General features: G+C 41.1%; 1 protein-coding gene across 4 annotated transcripts in view; it reads right to left on the bottom strand.

Annotated features, from left to right (window-relative positions):
• The window catches only part of LOC117518860 (homer protein homolog 3-like), a 158,825-nt gene that overhangs the window by 90,124 nt on the left and 46,570 nt on the right, over window positions 1-22,131 (bottom strand). For 3 of the 4 annotated variants that reach the window (XM_034180099.1, XM_034180097.1, XM_034180100.1), the window contains 2 exons: window positions 19,953-20,090; window positions 16,534-16,641 (listed from right to left, as the gene is read on the bottom strand). In XM_034180099.1, the coding sequence (XP_034035990.1) occupies window positions 16,534-16,641; window positions 19,953-20,090 (246 nt within the window). The remainder of the gene's footprint in view (window positions 1-16,533; window positions 16,642-19,952; window positions 20,091-22,131) is intronic. The other variant, XM_034180098.1, reaches the window with a different exon arrangement.

Genomic DNA, 22,131 nt, shown 5'->3' with positions numbered 1-22,131 from the left:
CATTTTTGAGAATAAAAATAAATTTAATCTGTACATGGTCACTGGATCCTAGGTCTCTGGACATAAATAGAAATAAACAAAATCTGTAGTTTTTGTCAAAAGCATTTCCTTTCAGACAATGAGACAAATTTACCTCCACAGTCCTGAGCCGAGCTCTTGCACCCTGCTGTGCTGTATGTCAACATCCATGTAATTCATAAAGAACAGAGGACATCTCATTTTGGGAGGGGAAAAAAACAAACAGTTTTGGTCTGTTGTAGTTTGTTGTCTGTATTACAATGTTTGGAAAGAGGTGTCATTTGATTTAGAACAGCAGTTCGCTTTGAAATTAATTCTGATGTAGAGAAATGATCACTTTCCCGATAAACACCCTCAAAAACAATGGCTGCTCCGGCGTAATGTGACCTGAAGGGCCGATAAGGGAATCCTTAAACAAAAAGGCAATTGATGTCAGTGGATCGAATGATTTCTTAAGGATTTTTAAGAGGAACCGGTTTTCTATACCCATCCCTAATCCATTGACGTATATGTTTGTGTTGTAAAGGTGGCCATATTTTTAGACTTCCTCCACCAAACATTCCTCTGTTTGATCGATACTCAAAATGTAATTGCTGGTTGCACTGCAAACACTTAAATATGGAAGTGAGACGAGGGGAATGAAACTGAAAAAATTATTATGATATTATGGAAAAGATGTAGCTTAGTGGACCAGTCACAGCCCGTGCAGTCTCTATCGTTTCAACATGTAGTTACAGTTTTTGGGAGGTGCACGTCAGGCCACAGAGAGGGCCTTGTTGCGGATACAGAGCAGCCTATATTGGGTTTAGGTTTGAGAAGCAAGCTTGTAACGAGCCATATTGTATGTATAATTCCTTAATGAGACAGGAAAACCACTAAAGCCTAGTTTACACATAAACGATTTTGTCGGCGGGCAGTACGTAGACCGAAGTTCGCGGTAGTTCCGGCTGTTTTCGCGGTGGAAAGGGGTGGAGCATTTCGCCGGCATTTTGGCCACCGTACTATCCGCAAATATGCGGATAAAACGCTGCTAAATCCGCCGAATAAAGCGGAGTTTTGACGCTGTAGCATCCGGCACATGTCAGGCAACGGGGGTTAATACCCAGTTCTATCCTTTACAATCGCAGGTTAAGATGCGCGTGAGAACGGCGGTGTTCTGCTGCCGCCGATAATGCCCTGTGTACCGCTGGATTTATCCAGGCAAATCCTGCGTTACTCCAGGAACTTTTGCATATAGGCACCACCCCCAGAGTATAACAGGCTGAAGCAGCAGGAATACATGCCTCTGTTACTGCAGGGGGAGGGAGATCATACTCAGCCTTTTCTTCTCCTTCCTTTTACTCTCCTCAACGTGTTGCTCGTCTCCACCACAGGGCTTCCCTCTGCTTCTGAACCAGACCTCTTGGTAAGTCCTTGCCGCTGCCAATTTTCTTTTAGGAGGCATACTGGAGCTTCTCTGCAAAAATATCTGGAGCTGGCCGCGAGTGAGAGGCCTGCATGCAGCACGTTAGCGTTTTTATATTGACCGCCGCCTATCGGCCGTTTGGAACACTTAACCGGGAGGTGGCATTTAGAACGGCGTACTGTCCGCTAGCACCGCCGTTTTGTCTGCCTCTGTCTCCGGTTAAAATGCCCTTGAGGACGCAGATGTGGGCTCTATCGCCATTTTACACGCCGTTGATTAGGGATACAACGGCGGCCACCAATTATGGCGGTGTAAACTGCGGCACTACAGGAAGGGGCAGGATGAAACGGTGATTAAAAAGTATCAAACGCTGTTGTTCACGTTGTCTCCGTCGTCACGCGAATTCTCCAGGAGCGCTCCCGGAATTATTAGACATGTTGAATAATTTTGTCTAAGATTCCCGGTAAAGCCGGAACTAAGCCACGCCCCCTAGTGCCGGCATTAACAACGGCGTGTGATCCTTAAGACGGCCAAAAACTCTTCCGGGACGCTTCCAGGAGCTCTTACCGTCTATGTGTAAACGGGGCTTAAGGTGCCCTTGAGAAAGGTCCACAATATATATGTGGGTGTTTTTTTTTTTTTTTCCCTATCACTGCCATCAAGAAAGCTCTGCTCTCATTAATGTTTATTTGTCAGCAGTATAACTTAGTTATGAACAGAATTCATTTGGTGGAGGCCTAGGTCAAGGAAGACTTGATTCTTGGTCCTCGTGCAACATAATAATTAAATTGGATCTGGATCTCAGTTCTGCTTATGAAGACAAACGTTTGCAGTTATATATAGTATACAAATAATGAATGATTAGGAGTTCAATGGTATGAATATTTCATGAGGTGAAAGAATGAAAAAACATTATTTGCTTTTTATATAGCGGCTGAGTGGATCCTTGTCATTTGACTGGTGCTTTGTATATCATGTGACATGCATTATTCGTCCCATTTGTGTTGCATTGCATTTAGTGTGCAAATTTGGTTCCATGTACCGTGCAAATTGGTTCCATTCTCAAGGTCGGTCATTCGGGCATTTAAGCTCTAGGGGCAGGTTTTGTCCGTGAAAACATTGCCAAACTCAATACAAATACATGTGATTTGGACACTTTTCAAATTTAATGTACAATGGTTCATTTCAGGTCCGCTTGGTGTATAAATCTCACTGTTCCAGGCAATGAGAGCCATCAGCTGGCTGTTAGAAGCAAGTTGGGGACAAAACAAAACCAGCTTATTTCAACAGAACAGCATACTGTCATGGTTTGACCCTGTTCAAGGGTTTGATTCCTTCTTTCTTTACATCCCCTTCGGCTCCTGCTTTGTTTTATTAGTGGATTATTTTCATCATGTGTTTATTCTGTGTTCCATTTTGCTTTATTACTTGGTCTCTTTGTCACTTTGTATTTCTTTGTCATGATTCAGTTCCATTGTAGTGTTGTCTTGCCAGTTTGTTTTCATAATGAGTTTATCATCTCTGTGCTTGTTCTGTTAGACCTCAGTGCTGCTTTTGATACTGTTAACCATAAAATTTTATTACAGAGATTAGAGCATGCCATAGGTATTAAAGGCACTGCACTGCGGTTGTTTGAATCATATTTGTCTAATAGATTACAATTTGTTCATGTAAATGGGGAATCTTCTTCACAGACTAAAGTTAATTATGGAGTTCCACAAGGTTCTGTGCTAGGACCAATTTTATTCACTTTATACATGCTTCCCTTAGGCAGTATTATTAGATGGTATTGCTTAAATTTTCATTGTTACGCAGATGATACCCAGCTTTATCTATCCATGAAGCCAGAGGACACACACCAATTAGCTAAACTGCAGGATTGTCTTACAGACATAAAGACATGGATGACCTCTAATTTCCTGCTTTTAAACTCAAATAAAACTGAAGTTATTGTACTTGGCCCCACAAATCTTAGAAACATGGTGTCTAACCAGATCCTTACTCTGGATGGCATTACCCTGACCTCTAGTAATACTGTGAGAAATCTTGGAGTCATTTTTGATCAGGATATGTCATTCAAAGCGCATATTAAGCAAATATGTAGGACTGCTTTTTTGCATTTACGCAATATCTCTAAAATCAGAAAGGTCTTGTCTCAGAGTGATGCTGAAAAACTAATTCATGCATTTATTTCCTCTAGGCTGGACTATTGTAATTCATTATTATCAGGTTGTCCTAAAAGTTCCCTAAAAAGCCTTCAGTTAATTCAAAATGCTGCAGCTAGAGTACTGACGGGGACTAGAAGGAGAGAGCATATCTCACCCATATTGGCCTCTCTTCATTGGCTTCCTGTTAATTCTAGAATAGAATTTAAAATTCTTCTTCTTACTTATAAGGTTTTGAATAATCAGGTCCCATCTTATCTTAGGGACCTCGTAGTACCATATCACCCCAATAGAGCGCTTCGCTCTCAGACTGCAGGCTTACTTGTAGTTCCTAGGGTTTGTAAGAGTAGAATGGGAGGCAGAGCCTTCAGCTTTCAGGCTCCTCTCCTGTGGAACCAGCTCCCAATTCAGATCAGGGAGACAGACACCCTCTCTACTTTTAAGATTAGGCTTAAAACTTTCCTTTTTGCTAAAGCTTATAGTTAGCGCTGGATCAGGTGACCCTGAACCATCCCTTAGTTATGCTGCTATAGATGTAGACTGCCTGGGGGTTCCCATGATGCACTGTTTCTTTCTCTTTTTGCTCTGTATGCACCACTCTGCATTTAATCATTAGTGATCGATCTCTGCTCCCCTCCACAGCATGTCTTTTTCCTGGTTCTCTCCCTCAGCCCCAACCAGTCCCAGCAGAAGACTGCCCCTCCCTGAGCCTGGTTCTGCTGGAGGTTTCTTCCTGTTAAAAGGGAGTTTTTCCTTCCCACTGTAGCCAAGTGCTTGCTCACAGGGGGTCGTTTTGACCGTTGGGGTTTTACATAATTATTGTATGGCCTTGCCTTACAATATAAAGCGCCTTGGGGCAACTGTTTGTTGCGATTTGGCGCTATATAAAAAAATTGATTGATTGATTGATTGATCACATTTATTGTATATGCTAGTCACATATTTATTTTTTTTTTAACTTTGGTGTTGAACAGAAAATGCCATGAATAACAAATGGAACATAATCTGATGAGCAGTTATCAGTTATCTTGTATTATTTATTGCATTATTCTGTATTCTCTGCGTTTTGGTTACTTGCAGTTCAATCCATAACCGTTGTGCCTTCATCAGTTGTTGTATTCTCTTGTCTGCCAGTATCTGTTTCATCCTAGTTTGGTTTAATTCAAAGGTCCTTGTTTTTTCTTTTTTCTTTAGACTTGCCACCGTATTTCTTAGTTCTGCCCCCTTTTGGTTTCACTCACGCATTATTGTTTGTCTAGAACACGTCAGGTTATTCAGTTAGTTTTTCTGTCACCTACTTATCTTGCTTAGCTTGTTTTGCCCTCCTGCACATTCTTGCCTTTCTTCCCTCTTCTTTGTTAACTAAACCGCACCTCCTTCCACACACCTGCTCCACATCAACCTGATTAGTTTGCTTCTCTTTAAAACCCTCACAGTTCCACAGCTCACGGCCTGATTGTTGACTTTGTACACTTTCTCGCCTCACGTTCTTGTCCAGTTTGCTCTTGTGTGGTTTGACCTTGCTTTTGTGCTCCGATCTCCGCAGTGCCGTATCCTGAACTCTGCTTGTATTTTGAGTCTGCCTTTGCTTTGCCTGCTATATTCCTCGACGCCGTGTGAACGACCCCAGCCTGGCTTATGGACCACGTCCCAGCCTATACCATGTCTGATACCTCCGCTTCCATGTCTGACTACCAGTGTACCGTACCTAATGCCTGGCTTTAAGATAAAGCCAATTATTCATCTAAACCAACCATGCCTGTGAGTCTGCATTGGTCTCCTACTACTTCTTGCATCAAACCAGCACCCGCCCTGACACATACAGCCCGAGTCTGTTTTCACAGAGCAGCCAGTCGTGGAAGTATGAATTCTCACCTTCGGATCCACCGCTTTGCCAAAGTGATGTAGCGCCGACCTCAAGAATACATTTTGTAGCACTGCACACTGCTAACCCCACTCACACACACACACACTAGTGGGGGCAGCGTTTACCTAAATGTGGTGGAGGCTGTTTTGCTGATGGACGATGATTTGAACAAGCTAATTGACGGTGTTAATTTTTTAAATACACACAAAAAAACAAATCCACTACGCCGTAAGCCATCTGGAGGCTTGAAGAGCTGTTAGGATAAAGACGATGAAATTAGGTTGAAAACCTGGACACATTTCTGATCCGATTTTTCGTTGGACAGAGAAAGGACAGGGAATCGTTTATTGTTTAAGTATACGAAGTCAGTGCACAGCATCACAGTCTACATCGTCAAAATTATTTTTGAACTATCTGACTGGTTTCCCAAGTTGAGTCCCAGTTCGGGACTTTAATCGGCACGAAGGTGACTCACGATTAACATCTTTAAATGGCTTTGAGGTTAATGAAAAAATTGCGGACCTGCCGTTTCTGAAAAGCAGCGAAGCAGAGAACGAGCGAAGTAGTGGGTTGCAACACTGCTTCATTGCTTCCAGCCTCACACAGACCCACTGCAGAAACAGTGAGTCTGCAATCAACATACAGAAATGATCATTTTCCCAATAAACACCTTCAAAAACAACAGCCGCTCCAACATAATGTGAACTGAAGGACTGACAAAGTAATTGTTAAGATAAAAGGCTATTGATGTTGGTGGATCAAAACCATTCCTTATCGGACTTCCGGTGCAGCGACTCATGGAGTAGGACGCGTTTTTCTGAGCTTCTGCAACTACTTCTACAAAACCAATCTTAGGCACACTTTCCTTCATCTTTTTAATCTTTTTTCCTTTTCTTTTGTTTTTTTGGTGTGTTTGCTTCGCCACCATATCTTCAATTTACCGCCGACCACTTCCCGGTAAAGATCCCTCTAAAACAAGCTAAGCTAAATATACAGCCGTCGCGGCCTTCTCCTCCCGCTCCATGCTCGGCTGGTGGCTCGTGCTCCCCCTCCTGCTCGTTCGAAGCCGCAAGCGGCGGCTCTCTTCCCCATGACTTCAAGGCCGAATTGCTCTCGTCACTCAGCACCGAGATGTCGGTTATTTTTAAATCTGAGCTACAAGCGGCCCTGACTCAAAATTTATCAAGCATCAAGGATGAGCTCCAGGCTGTGAAGTCCGAGCTATCTGCTACCATTACAAGCATCCAGTCTGATGTCCGCGCTCTGAAGGGCACTGTGAAATGGAAACGTCACTCTCCTCCTGCACTGACGACATCTCTATGCTACAAGCTAAGGTGGATTACCTGTCAACGGAACTGACAAGACTGGACACTAAATGCGAGGACTTGGAGGCAAGATCTCAGCGCAACAATATACGTTTAGTGGGAATCCCTGAGGATTTTTTCACCTCTTCTATCGATACGGCCGTCTCCTCTCTGCTAAAGGAGGCATTCCAGCTTCAGAAAGAGCCCCTCATTGACCGCGCTCACCGCACTTTCCAGCCGAAGCCGGGATCCGGAGGGCGCCCCCGCCCCATCTTTGCTCATCTGCATTATCATATGGACTGTGTGGACATACTGTGCAGAGCCAGGGCCCAGCAACGGATCAAGATAGGCGACATACAATGGTGCAGTGAGAGAGTTTAAATCACCAGAAGAGGCCACCGCATTCATCAGGTCACTAGGCATGAAAGAAAACTGAGAAAATATGCACAACACTGAAGTGGTGACTGATAATATTTTGCCGATTCATACATGGTCGTTTTCATGCCTTTGCAGGTTACGCTTTGCTCTTTTTCTTTTTTTTTTCCCCTCTCTCCCCCCCTTTTTTAAAAATTTTATTCATTTTTCTTTCATTATTTATTTATTTATTATTATTATCATTATTTTTTTTTTTTTCTTTTCCTCTTTCTTCTCACTTTTCCATTTTCAGGTTAATTTCAGTTCAATTTGGACTTGCATTAGTTGTGCCTTGTGGTAAATTGTTGCTAGGTTTGTAGGAGCTCAAACCGAAATCTGACTTAACCATTAGTCAAAAAACTAAGTATTTGTCTTAGAGATTCAACTCCTTGTGGAGTTAGCACTGGGTACTCCATCGTTTGGGGATGGGGTCATTGTAGGTGCTGTGGGGGTGGGTTGTTCTATCTTTGAGTGTGTGTGTTTTTTTTTTTGTTTTTTTTTATACTCCTTTCCTTTGGGTGGGTCCACATTCAGTCTATGTCTATGTCCAGGTAAATAATGTCTACCAAAGCTAATACCTATGGTACTGGGTCTTCTGTGAGATTTTTGAGCTGGAATATTAAAGGCATGGGGAGTCCAATTAAGAGATCTAGGATATTTACTCATATGAAACGTCTTAAAGCTGATCTAGTGTTTCTACAAGAAACCCACATGCATATCAAAGACCAGGTCAGACTTAAATGTCCCTGGGTTTCTGAGGTGTTTCACTCGAATTTCAATTCTAAAGCCAGACGGGTCGCTATTTTAATTGGTAAGTCAATTCAGTTCTCAGCTTCTAAGGTTATATCAGACAAAGATGGTAGATACTTGATTATTGTAGGCACACTATTCCATGTCCCCATCCTATTAGTTAATATATATGCCCCCAATTTTGATGATCCACATTTTATGAATAGGCTTTTTGAACGTCTTCCCTCTTTGAATAATAATCTCCTTATATTTGGTTGGGGACATGAATTGTGTAATTGACCCCAATCTAGATCATTCTAACCCACGAACCCTAACCCTATCATTAATGTCAAGATCTCTTTCTGATTTCGTGTCTAAAAATGGTTACATTGATCCTTGGAGATTTTGCAACCCCCAGACCAAGGAATTCTCTTTCTTTTCACAGATGCATCAATCTTTTTCTCAGATTGATTACTATTTTATTGATGCCAAATTAATTCCCAATGTACTTAATGTTAATTACCACCCTGTCGTTATTTCTGATCATGCCCCTCTTTCTTTAGATATTCAGTTTTCCTCACAACCTTGCTACTCAACACCTTGGAGGTTCAATTCATTACTTCTTTCAGATGATGAATTCAATAAATTTATTGCAGCTAAAATTGATGATTTTATTGCTATTAATCAAAATGACAGAACCAATCACATGTTCACTCCTGTGGGAATCATTAAAAGCATACCTACGGGGACAAATAATCTCCTACTCTGCCCATTCTAACAAATCTCGAAAAGCCAAACTACAAGAACTTTCTATCAATATCACTAAAATAGACCAACAACTCGTCACTTGTTCCTCCCCAAATTTACTTAAACAACGTGTTGAGCTACAGACTGAATTTGACCTTATCACCACTAATGATGCAGAGAGGCTTCTCCTACACTCGCGCTCCATATATTATGAACATGGTGATAGGGCAAGCCGGCTTTTAGCTCACCAACTACGACGCCAGACAGCCTCACGTATGATTCCCCAGATAAAGGATTCAGCGGGCACACTGCACAGTGATCCCACCACCATTAATTCTGTTTTTCACTCATTTTACTCCTCTTTATATAAGTCTGAATCTCCACCTAACACTACAGAAATGAACCTATTCCTAGATAGTCTTAATTTCCCAGTGATAAACCCAGTTTCTCTTAAAGAACTTGACTCACCATTGACGATAGAAGAAATAAATTTCGCTATGAGATGCATGCAAAACAACAAGGCTCCTGCCCCAGATGGATTTTCAGTTGAGTTTTTTAAAAAATTTCAGGATAAATTGTCCCCATTATTGCATGCTGTGTATATGGAATCACTTCAATTGGGAACTCTTCCACCCACTTTAAGACAAGCATCCATAAGTCTCCTCTTAAAAAAAGATAAGGATCCGGATCTCTGTAGCTCCTACAGACCTCTGTCATTGATAAATGTGGATGCTAAGATCCTGGCTAAAGTCTTGGCCAATCGCCTGGAAAATATTGTACCATCTATTGTTTCACCTGAGCAAACTGGATTTGTTAAGGGGCGGCAGCTCTTCTTTAATGTTCGTACACTTTTATATATTATCTATTCCAGAACTACTGCAGTAATATCCAAAGTAGTAATCTCAGTCAACGCTGAAAAAGCGTTCGACAGGGTTGAATGGGACTACTTGTTCGCTGTTCTAAAGAAATTTGAGCTGGGTGATGGGTTCATTTCGTGGATCCGTCTCCTTTACACATCTCCACAAGCTAATATTTCCACCAATAATATCCAATCAAATTTTTTCTCTCTTGCCCGTGGCACCAGAAAAGGGTGTCCTTTATCTCCCCTATTGTTCGCAATAGCCATAGAGCCTTTGTCAATCTTTTTGCGCTTGTCCTCCATTTTTACTGGGATTACTCGACTGGGCACAGAGTTTAAGCTATCACTCTATGCCGATGATTTATTGTTATATGTCTCTGATCCCGTTCTATCCATTCCAAAAATTTTATCTGTTTTTCAGAGATTTGGATCATTTTCGGGCTACAAGGTGAATATCTCTAATACTGAATGCTATCCTATTAACGCTTCAGCATTACAACTCAAACAATCCGATATTCCCTTTAAATTGAGCATGTCTGGCTTTAGGTATCTAGGGATCAATGTAACCAGAACATTAAATTCCCTTTTTTCTGCCAACTTCTTGCCTTTAATGTCTAAAGTTAAATCTGATTTCCAAAGATGTGGGAGCTTACCTCTTTCTTTAATTGGAAGAATTAACGCAGTCAAAATTAACATCTTGCCCAAGTGTTTATTTTTATTCCACTGTCTCCCACTTTTTTTGCCTAAACAGTTCTTTAATACAATTGATCAAACTATTTCTCACTTCTTATGGGGTGGAAAGGTACCCAGGATCCGCAAATCCACACTTCAGAGATGTAAATTCAATGGCGGATTGTCTCTTCCAAATTTCCAATTATATTATTGGGCTGCACATATTCACAAGACCTCATTTTGGTTCAGATCAATAGATTTGCCATGGTGCAATTTATAGGCACAGTCTTATGAGTCATCCTCCCTTATTGCTTTGCTTACCTCTTCTATTCCATCCAATCTCTTTGGCTTTACAAATAACCAAGTGGTTCATTCCACACTCAAAATTTGGTATCAATTTAGGAGGCATTTCAAATTCAAGTCTACCTCTACTTTAACTCCTCTATTAAGGAATCATTTATTTCAACCTGCGATTACAGATTCAACCTTTTTTGCTTGGCATAACAAAGGATTGGAACGTTTTAAAGATCTTTACAAGGATGGTATTTTTCGCAGTTTCTCAGATCTGTCAGAATTTAATCTTCCACCATCTCATCTTTTTCGTTATTTTCAAATTAGACAATGTGCTAAGGACTTGTTTCCAGATTTTCCCTCAATACCACCAAGTCTACACTGGGAAGATCTTCTAAGCCATGACCCACTTCAGAAGTCACTCATATCTAAAGTTTATAATCAGATTTTGTCCTTTGATTGCACACCAGTCACCAAAGTCAAGGCTGCCTGGGAACAAAAACTGGGCTTGAATTTGGAAGATAACTGGTGGGACATTGCTCTTAAAAAAATTTATACAAGCTCAGCTTGTGCTCGTCTCACCATCATACAGTTTAAAGTACTGTTGAGAGTCCATTATTCCAAAGCTCGACTCTCACAAATCTATTCCACTGTCACTGACAGTTGCGACAAAGGTCAAGCTCCATTTTGCAATTTAACTCATATGTTTTACTCCTGTTCCTTGCTGTCTCGCTTCTGGCAGAACTACTTTGATACCATGTCAAAAATATTTTCAAAGACCATAAAAATATCACCCCATGTCGCCATATTCGGGCTCCCAGAAAACCATACCAGGTTTACCTCTAACCAATTAGATATTTTAGCTTTCACTTCTCTATTGGCAAGACGGCATCTTCTTCTTCACTGGAAGTCAACTAAAGCGCCCTCTAGTGCTCAGTGGCTCAATGACACCATGTCTTTTTTAAAGCTGGAGATATTCAGTGAAAGGTAACTGACACATTTTGTAACAAATGGCTTCCCTTTTTAACATTCTTTCACTCTCTCAACTCTCTCTCATGATTGATGGACCCCCTCTCCTCCTCTCCCTCCCTGTTAAAAATATTTTTAGTATTCTCATAATTTCTTGATTATTATTATTTTTATTTTATTTTTTTATTTATTTATTTATTTTTACTTCACTTGTTTTGCCTTTTCATGTTCCGGTTCCTGTTCAAACAGAAAACCTTAGGAGGCAGATTATCATATGCATTATTTTTCATTCAATGTGATGCACAGTATTTCTACTATACTGATTGTGCTTACTGACAGCTGCATTGCAGATGTGATCTGATCATTATAATTTTGACATCAGTTCCTGTGCCTTACCTCCTAATAAAAAAAAAAATATATATATATATATATATATATATATATATATATATATATATATATATATATATATATATATATATAAACATTCCTTAGCGATTCTTAACAGGAACTGGTTTTTGATATTCAACCTTATTCTGAAAGTGTAGGTGACTGCTGCGCGCCACTAAAAACCCAGGAACTTCCGGGCAAGTCCCTACATTGAAGAAGGAGGAAGTGACATCAGCACCAGAACCATTATCTTAATAGTTCCATTAATCTATGGATTAATTTATGGATTTTTACAGGCTACTGACAGCCCCGTTTCCACCGAGTGGTTCAGGTCGGTGCTTCATAGTGTTTTCGTTGTCAGAATGGTTCATTCTCACCGGTAGAATCCTTCTGATTGGCAGGTGGAACACTTATATTGACCAGCGTGCCTGCGAGACTTTCAACTTTAACAAAGCGGCCTACTGTGGAACAAGAGGAGGCTCTGTTAAGAGCAAAGACTCGACAAATAACGGATTACAGCCGGCCACTGTAACCTGGCACCAAACTACCCTGTGCCAAATGGACTTTTCTTCAGCCAGGACATAAGGAATTAAATTATTTACAGACGTTGTTTTGTAAAGGTGGATACGTTTTCATCAGACTGAAGATGATCTCACTGAAACGGACAGGTAAGACTATATTATTTACTCCTTGTGTGAATGGGTTTAATATTTAATAATAATATATTATGCTATGAATGTACAGTACACTAACTGTATTCAAGAAGAAACACACTTTATTTTAAAAATAGCTAATATTTTCAGCCCCTCATGTAATTTTTCAGATTTGAAATGTATGTACCTGTTTCTAATAAATAAATAAATAAAAAAATCCACACTTCCTCATCACTTTTTTTCTGATGTCACAGATAGCAAAACTATTTTTTTAATCAGCTGACTATGACCAAAGAGCTGGCAAAAAACAAACAAAAAACAGTTTATCACTTCCACCAGCATGCCGAAATCTCCTGCAATATGAATTTATTTCTAATATAATCACCATTCTGGGTTCTGAATTCTGCCAATATCATCACTGTTGTCAGACTGAAGGTTTTCCTCCAAGGTTCCATCTCCCTCACTGTGGTCTAAATAAGGCTCAAAACCATAAGGTTGTGTCCCCACAGCTTCTTTAGAAACACTTTCAGAGTGGACTTAAAAAAAAAAGCTCCACACTAGAAAAAAATTGTCAGAAAATCAGCTTGACCTCCGCTGTGTTTGCAACTGATTTGGGCTTGAATCAGCAGTTCCCATTCTCGTGATGACGTAGCAACAATATGGCTGTGGCTGAGGGCTGAAATAGAGCGCAGGCTTCAGACAGCTGTTTATCCTTCACCTGCGCACTCATCGACTTTTATTGTTCAAGATTTTTTAAAAATCAATATTTCTCATTTTTAGTGATTATTTGTGCACATTTTTGGGGCCACCTACACTTTAAGTCTAAGTTCAAGTTGGTAATTCTATATTTTGCATAGAAATGCACAGTCGCACGGTTAAGCACAAATTTGTGTGTGTACGAACAGTTTATAAATGTGGCCCATGAGCAAGATTGGAGTTCCTTGATCCATTACATCAATGTTAAAAGTGTTCATCATTACATGTTTGTTTAATTCGGAAGCTTAGAAGAAGACAGCATTTACTGTTTTGGAGTTACTGTGGTAATCCGGAGGGAACTCAACTAGCGATCTGTTCATTTACTACAATTCTCAGGACACACATCTAGGCTTTTCCAAAGCTTAGGAATAACAAAACAAAACCATTACCCTTTGTCGGAGTGCATCTGCGCAGAGGCCAACTTCAACAGTGTGATTCTGCAAACTCTCAGAACTGCTGAATGTCTCTTTGATAGCTCCCAGACACAGTTTATTTGTGACACACAATCTTAGTGTTGTTTTTCAATCCATGTTGATATAACAACCAAACTGACATTTTTGTTATGCAAAAATCTGGAGCCGATTCCAGTAGTTATAGGGCGTGAGGTGGGGTCCACCCTGGACAGTCTGTTACAGAGCCAACAAATAGATAAACACATTCATACACACACGCACACCTACGGTCAGTTTTGACTCACCAGTTCACCTAACATGTATATCTTTGGATGTGGGTGGGAATCCACACAGACACAGGGAGAGCATGAAAACTCCACACAGAAAGGGGTGGGAAGAGATCCCACAACCTTCTTGCTGTGAGGCACCAGTGCTAAAGTTATGTAAAAATAATTTTCAAAAGACAAAACTAAATAAATAAATAAATAAATAAAAGGAACCAGCAGCTTGGTGGTCTTCCAAATATCACTAAGGGGTGTGTGAGCCACTCATGCTGTTGATGTAATGCAAATATTCTATTCTGTGTCAGGTAGAAAAGGTTCCACACACACAGTTACCACATCCACTAAGGAATACTGACAGGATAAAAGCTGGTCATTGTCCTCTCATCTGAAGCTGGATTCTCTTCAATAATACATGACTCGGCTCTCTTCTCTCTCCATTCTTGTCCTGCCAAACACCTTCAGACATCTCTTTCTGTCCCCCGCCCTTATTTGTCATGCATGAAATCTTTCAGTGGTGCTAACCAATGGAGGAGCCAGATGGGGATCCGTCCAATTCATCATGAGAAATGATCAGTTTAAAATAGGAACAAAAGCAGCAGGCTTGCTGGAATTCAGATTTTTTTTTTTTTTTTGACTCCATGAATAGGTGGTTGGAAACCTAATCTGACCAGGATGTGACCTGAATATTTTCTCCATTCTTATTAAAGGCCATGTCAGGACCTTCTCTAGGTCAGCCATTCTCAAACTTCCTTACCGCAATTTTGATACAGACAGATTCATTATTTTTCCTCTCATATATATACATATATATAAACTGAGTACTCAGGTGAATTATGTCAGTTGGACACTGTAATAATAGATATTACCTATATCTGCTTATAGATATACAATAGTAAATAATACACATTGTGACTTTTTTTTTTTTTAATGGCCTGATTTCCTCAATTTTGAAAATGTGATGGATTGAGGCCAAATACTGGCAATGGGAGACCACCCTTATTCATGTTTCTTATTATAGACTTTAATGTTATGTACATGTATTTTTTAAAATTATGAATAACTCAAAACGTGTGATGTCACATTCTGCAAAAAAACAAACAAAACAGCCACATAATGTAAATGCAGTTGACTGACGTGGGCATAGTTACACAAGTAGCCAAAAGGCTGAGGTTTTCCAAATGAAAGAAACTGACTAACTTATTTCAAGCAACATGCAACTTCAAACACACCTGCTCCTAATTTCCATTATGCATATGATAAGGGCATGGGCTGGGTGTCTGCCTGGGTAGTTGCCATACAGCACCCAAGGCAAAGTTGGTTAAATACCCACCCCAAATAAAATTCATTTTTGTTAAATTTGACTAAACACCCACTCAAAGTTAGTTTTGTGACCCCAGCACATCGTAAAAAGCAAAAAATAATATGTTTTCAATATGTTTTTCTTGTCTCTTCTGTGTCTAACCTGTGACAGTTTCAAGTGTGTGCTGGTAGTAGTCATATGAGAATGATGTCAATTTGAATGTTTGCGGTCAGAGTTGCAGCAACAGGCACACACTGTGACAGATTGAGTAAACTGATTACAACAGATTTAACTGATTTGTTCAAAAATCGTCTAATGCGTCAGTTTTTGGTGGATTGATGGAATGAGTGGACAAACACTGACTGCTGGTGTGCAGTCCTTCTGGACGCAAACAGAAAATTTAAAAATGGCCGCGCCTCACATCACCTCCTGCAGTCTGCCGTTGCAGACGGAATTCTGCTGTGACGGTTTTTCTGCTACCGTCACGAGAAAGCAGATTAATGTTGACTGGACGTTCACTGGCAAGCTACAACCAAGTACAGGACAAAACAAATGTGCAACCATCTGGAAAGTTCTGTCTGATGTCCACTCAAAGCTTTGAGCACCATCACAACTTTCTGATGGACTCGCCAGACATCAGATGACGAGGAACACATTTAATGAATGAGAAAAGGATTTGTACAGGACAAAAATGGACACAAATGGGTGAGCTATTTGCAATTTATTTTTTATTTTTGATGACATAGGACATTTTAGTGAAATGAGCGTTGTGATGAGCATAATACTGGCTCTGCTCATGCATCGGCACTCACCCTCTTCATGCAGAAATTCATGCAAAGGCCCCGGGGACACTCTGACGCGTAAGAACGGCATTATACTGTTTTATGGTAAGGGGAAAATCTGCCTTAATAAAAAACTGTCAGATGACAGAATTTGTTTTTGGGCCAGAGATCCAGTCCCGCCACACTGTGTCAGACCGTTGGCCTGTGAAGGACTTAATTCTCTCATTTGATTTTTATTTTCCAAGACTTGAAGGTCACCACCATCCAAACAATATGTCATTTGGAAAAAAAACTTGCAGCAATGTGTGCTTTCAGAATAATGTCAGACATGCCACTTGCATTCTAGAATTTCACCTTTGGCAGACAAACTATTTCCCAATAGAAGTATTCAGTGTGAGGGACGTTATGAGTTTAGATTTTTTTTTTGCAGAGATGCTGCCTTCAGAAAACATGCTGCATACCCATTTAATCAATGAAGAGCTTTAAGCAGATAAAATAACTGCAAACACTTGTGTGGCGTTTTAGCTGTGTGTCACCTGTGGGGCAGCGATGCTGAGCCCAGGGTTGGACAGTTCGAACCTCTCCTGGGATTTCTCCCTGGCCAAACGTGCCGCCTCCTTCACCTCCTTAAACTGATCTGCAAACTGTAGGAGGTGAGATGAGACAGTAGAGGTCAATCACAGTCTTGGCTTTTCAGGTTGTTTTTTTTTTAAAGACAGACATTCCCTAAAATAAGCAGTGCTGCACAAGATTAATAGAGTCAGTGAGTCTGCAAAAACTACTGCAACATCAGCTCTGAAGTTCAGTCAGGTACAGTCGAGGACCAGTGAAGCTCCTGTTTTGGCATATGCTGGCATCTTTTAACATGCAAAATGTAAAGTCAGTGATACACTGACCAGAAAGGTCTTTTTGCTCTATTACAGGAGTTACCAACCCTGTTCCTGGAGATGACCTGCATGTTTTCCAACTCTGACTGCTCCAGCCACTGCTAATGAACTAAGGGATGTTTGCTCGGACAATCAGGAGCTCAGAAACACAAGATTTGATGAAACAGCTGTGGTTGCAGCAGGTACGAGGTCTGTTAGAAAAATATCGGACCTTTTTATTTTTTTCAAAAACCATATGGATTTGAATCATGTGTGATTGCATCAGACAAGCTTGAACCTTCGTGCGCATGTGTGAGTTTTTTCACGCCTGTCGGTTGCGTCATTCGCCTGTGAGCAGGCTTTGTGTGAGCACTGGTCCACCCTCTCGTCGGTTTTTTATTGCGAATAAATGTCTGAACGATTTGGAGCTTTGCTGCATCAATTTTTTTCCAGAAACTGTGAGAGACCTCCAGGTGGACACCGTTCGGAAAATTAATATGGCTTTCAGGGACGATTTTATGGGGATTATACAGATTAAGGAGTGTTACTGCCGCTTTAAGGACGGCCCACAACTGCTGAGAGCGCGGCGCGCTCCCAGCGCCGATCGACATGCTCAGACCCCGCTGAAACAAGCAGATCATTTCCAACGTGAAGGCTTTGTTGATCCGGGACCTTGTCTGACCTTCACAAAAAGGCAGAAGGCGTGGACATCAGCACTTTTTCGGCACATTCCACTGTTACAGGAGTTTTTTTCATGGAAAGAAAAGCGGAGGGACGCGCCACGGAGCCGTTCATTACGCGGGACAAAACCACCTCGTTGTTGGTCTCACAGGACGGCTTTGGGATGGCTTTCAGACGGATTCCGGTTGCTTTTCAGTCATGTGATTATCCGATTGTGATTGTGCATGAGCTGCATGGCGCAAAGCAACGCCGTGATGAAGCCTCACAGGACAGGATTCCTCCGCTCCTCTTTCCATGACAAAAACTCCTGTAACAGTGGAATGTGCCGTACATTTCTAAACTGGACGCTGTCTTGATCCGGTATGTCATCTGACTAGCACAGGAATTGTGAAAAGACGTGGACATCAGCACTTTTTCAGCACATTAAGACAGACGTGCAGAGGAGTTCCGCGCGTCGCGGTGGAACCGCATGGCGCAAAGCAACGCCGTGATGAAGCCTCACAGGACATGTTGGGGCATGTCCAGCTCATGCACAATCACAATCGGATAATCACACGACTGAAAAGCAACCGGAATCCATCTGAAATCCACCTTTAAGCCGTCCTGTGAGACCAACACGGAGGTGGTTTTGTCCCGCGTAATGAACGGCATTGTGGCGCATCCCTCCGCTTTTCTTTCCATGAAAAAAAACTCCTGTAACAGTGGAATGTGCCGAAAAAGTGCTGATGTCCACGCCTTCTGCCTTTTTGTGAAAGTCAGACGAGGTCCCGGATCAACAAAGCCTTCACATTGGAAATGATCTGGTTGTTTGAGCATGTCTCTCAGCAGTTGTGGGCCGTCCTTAAAGCGGCAGTAACACTCCTTAATCTGTATAATCCCCATAAAATCGTCCCTGAAAGCCATATTAATTTTCCGAACGGTGTCCACTTGGAGGTCTCTCACAGTTTCTGGCAAAAAATTGATGCAGCAAAGCTCCAAATCATTCAGACATTTATTCGTAATAAAAATCCAATGAGGGGGTGGACCACGGCTCACACAAAGCCAGCTCACAGGCGAATGACGCAACCGACAGGCGTGAAAAAACTCACGCATGCGCACCAAGGTTCAAGCTTGGCTAATGCAATCACACGTGATTTAAATCCATATGGTTTTTGAAAAAAATAAAAAGGTCCGATACTTTTCTAACAGACCTCGTACACATGGAAAACATGCAGGGCAGGTGATCTCCAGCAGCAGTGTTGGTGACCCGTTAAGTTGTTACCCCCAGGTGGATTCAACTCATTCATATAAATCCTTTATCCTTCATATATAAACAGACAGACAAACATATAAACAAAACGGCATTTTTTGCAGCAGATTTTTCATGATATGTGACTGAACGTGGTGTATTTGTGGCATTCATGGCTTGCCATACGCAAAAGCTGTGATTTGTCATTTTTACATTTTGCCTCCTTCCTCTCCCTTTATATTGTAAAGGTTTTGCAGACAGTCTGCACACTGATTACATTTTGATCATGACTCAAATACATTTGGCAGAAAAGTCCACAAATCTACACAACACAGAGCCGGAAAAAGACACTGAAATGAGCTGCAATTCACGGAGCAAATTCACTGAGCAGGGCGCTCCATCAAAGTACAGCAGAACACATGGAGAGGAGAGCACCTGTCCCTGGGGACAACCGGAACAGTTGCTGACAAAAAGCTTCTCCCTGCAGAGTGATGAGCGTCACTCCTTTTTTCTCTTAATGTAGTTACGTCTGGCAGACTGAGTAGTTTCGCTTTTTCCTGACTGCCCATGACCAAACGAGAACTTCACAAGTATTTTACCTGAACAGAAGACTGTTGTAACAACAAGGAAATGAAAATGACAAATTATTTTAAAAAATGTTTTACTTTACTTCTTTTTTTAAGTAAAGCTGTACTTCCAGTATTTGCCACCAGGTGGTCTTTCATTTATTTTCCCAAAATATGTGAAGCTTGACCCAGTTATCAATGGTAAATATCATTGGAACAGCACCAAAAACCTAGGCCTATAGATATAGACACTGCCACTCTGCATGCTTTCACCAAATTTAAAGCTAATCAGATGAAAAATACTCAAAATTTAAAGTGAACAAACAATCAGACAAACATATAAACAAACAAACCAACAGACAGACCAACTGATTCTTGTCAAAAGACTTTAACAAGACTAATAATAATAATAAAGTCAGACAGGCCTAGCAAGTTTCTTGTGAAGCCTTTTTGCTAATCACATGATTATGGTAGCCACTAGAGGCCACTGCTGCCTCTTTTTTTGTCTTGCTTCTTTTTTCCCCATTTCTCTCAATAACAACAACAAACAAAGACTGCACATGAAAATAGAAAAAGTGGTGCAAGTGTGTGTAACATGTGTCAGTCCTGAATACCTGCTGCAGCTGCTGCTCTGTGGAGAATCCCAGACCGTAAACAGTGTTGGCCCGACTGTCGGCCCACTGGCCAAACTTATGAGAGGTTTTTGTGAAGGTCATGTTGGGGGTGATGGTGCTGTTGATGATGGCCTGAACATGAGAATAATGATAAGAAACAACTGATAATATAAATGGCGTCGAGATTACAGGTAGTGAGACGTTCCTGTGGTAAATAACATCATCCAGTCTTGCCCATCGGCCAAGATGGTGTTGGTACCACTTAAGGGGAATAAATGATACAATATAGCCTCAGTTTACATGGCCTACACAAATGTATGGTGGCCATCCAAGATTGGTAGCTACAGATAGGTAGGAGTTAATGAAGGATTATACAGAGGTCAACATTTAAAAATGCTCCAAACATATAACTTTAAAAAGGAATAATAGGCACCCTCTGTTGTGCTTCGTTATCACATTAGGGGGAAATGTATGTCATATGACCTTGTTTGACCGTTACTTTGGGAACCAAGCACTTAACATGGTGAAAACTATTCCATTTATTAAACCTATAAACTCAACCAAAACGTTCCATCACTTTTTACCAAAACTGGATCAAGTTTAACTTTTAACCACTGTACAAACTGAAAGTGACCTTTGCTACCATTTTTGCCATTGTTATCCCATAACATTCAGTCGTATATACCCCAAGCTATACATTTTTGGAAACCCTGTGATCAGGCAAATAAGTATTTGATTTACTGTCAATTTTGCAGGTTTTCCCACCTACAAATAATGGAGAGGTCTGTAATTTTTATCGTAGGTTCACTTCTGTCAGGTTTTAGCCCTGGACCTGCCCCGAATCTGCTTTTGCCCCCCAGTCTCCGTCCATTTCCCTGTCTTGGTCCTTCTGTTCGGCTCTGAGTGTTTATTTTCTGTTTCTTCCACTTTGGTCTTGGTTTTATGATCTGTTACACTTCAGCCACATTAAGTTCTGTTCTAGTTTAGTCTCAGCTTTTTATTTAGTCATACTGTGTAATCACATTAGGTTTTAAGAATTATCACACGTCAGCCACTTATTGAGTTCTGTTCAGTCTTTGTCTTATTTTCTGGTTATTCAGTCACTCTGTTTTGAGCACATTAGTCCCTCAGGTTTTTCTGTACACTCCTGCCACATGTTGAGTTCTCATCTAGTTTTGATCCAGCCTTTAATTTTCTGTTCTGTTTCTGCCTTTTCATTTGTTGATTCTGTTTCTCACTTTTGGATTTTAGGAATTTAACATTTGTTCTGTCACAGTCCTCTCCTTGCTGCTTTTGTCTGACACGCCCACCTGTCACTCCACTCCTGTCTCACTCAGCCACGCCTTCTTTCCTGCACCTGCTTCTCATCACGCCCTGATTATCCCTTGCTTTTAAACCCCTTGTCTTCCACCACTCACTGCTAGTTCGTTGTGCATATTGCCTCGTTCCAAGCCTCTCGTGTTTTCTGCCATAGTCTGTTTTTCTTGCCGTGTATGACCTTCACCTGTTTTGACCTTGCTTTTTGCCTGAGCCTGTTAACCTGCTTATCTGTGCCTGAACCCTGCTTGTTTGTTGGACTCCGTTTTTGCCTCCTCTGATACACCTGTTTGCCCATGCTGGAACTCTGCTCGTTACTGACCACGCCACCGCCTCACGACTGTCTGTACCTCCGCCTGCCTGCTTGTGACCCTGTGTATCGACCAGAACCTGTTTTTGAATTAAACCTTTTTCTAAATCCCTCCTCTGAGCCTTGAGTCTGCATTTGTGTCCACCTGCCTGTCGTGCCACGTCCTCACAGTTCCTGACAACTTCAACTGTGAGAGACAGACTCTAAAAACAAACAAACAAAAAATCCAGAAAATCACATTGTATGATTTTTAAATAATTAATTTGCATTTTATTGCATGAAATAAGTATTTGATCCCCAACCAACCAGCAAGAACTCTGTCTCTCACAGACATGTTATTTTTTCTGTAAGAAGCCCTCCTATTCTGCACTCTTTACCTGTATTAATTGCACCTGTTTGAATTTGTTACCTGTATAAAAGACACCTGTCCACACAATCAATCACACTCCAACCTGTCCACCATGGCCAAGACCAAAGAGCTGTCTAAGGACATCAAGGACAAAACTGTAGACCTGCACAAGGCTGGGATGGACTACAGGACAACAGGCAAGC

The sequence above is a fragment of the Thalassophryne amazonica genome, chromosome 10 (assembly GCF_902500255.1).
Source record: "Thalassophryne amazonica chromosome 10, fThaAma1.1, whole genome shotgun sequence".
In the NCBI taxonomy this organism is placed as follows: domain Eukaryota; kingdom Metazoa; phylum Chordata; class Actinopteri; order Batrachoidiformes; family Batrachoididae; genus Thalassophryne; species Thalassophryne amazonica.
The sequence above is the reverse complement of the archived record's forward strand: the minus strand, read 5'-3'. Positions and strand labels throughout refer to the sequence as shown.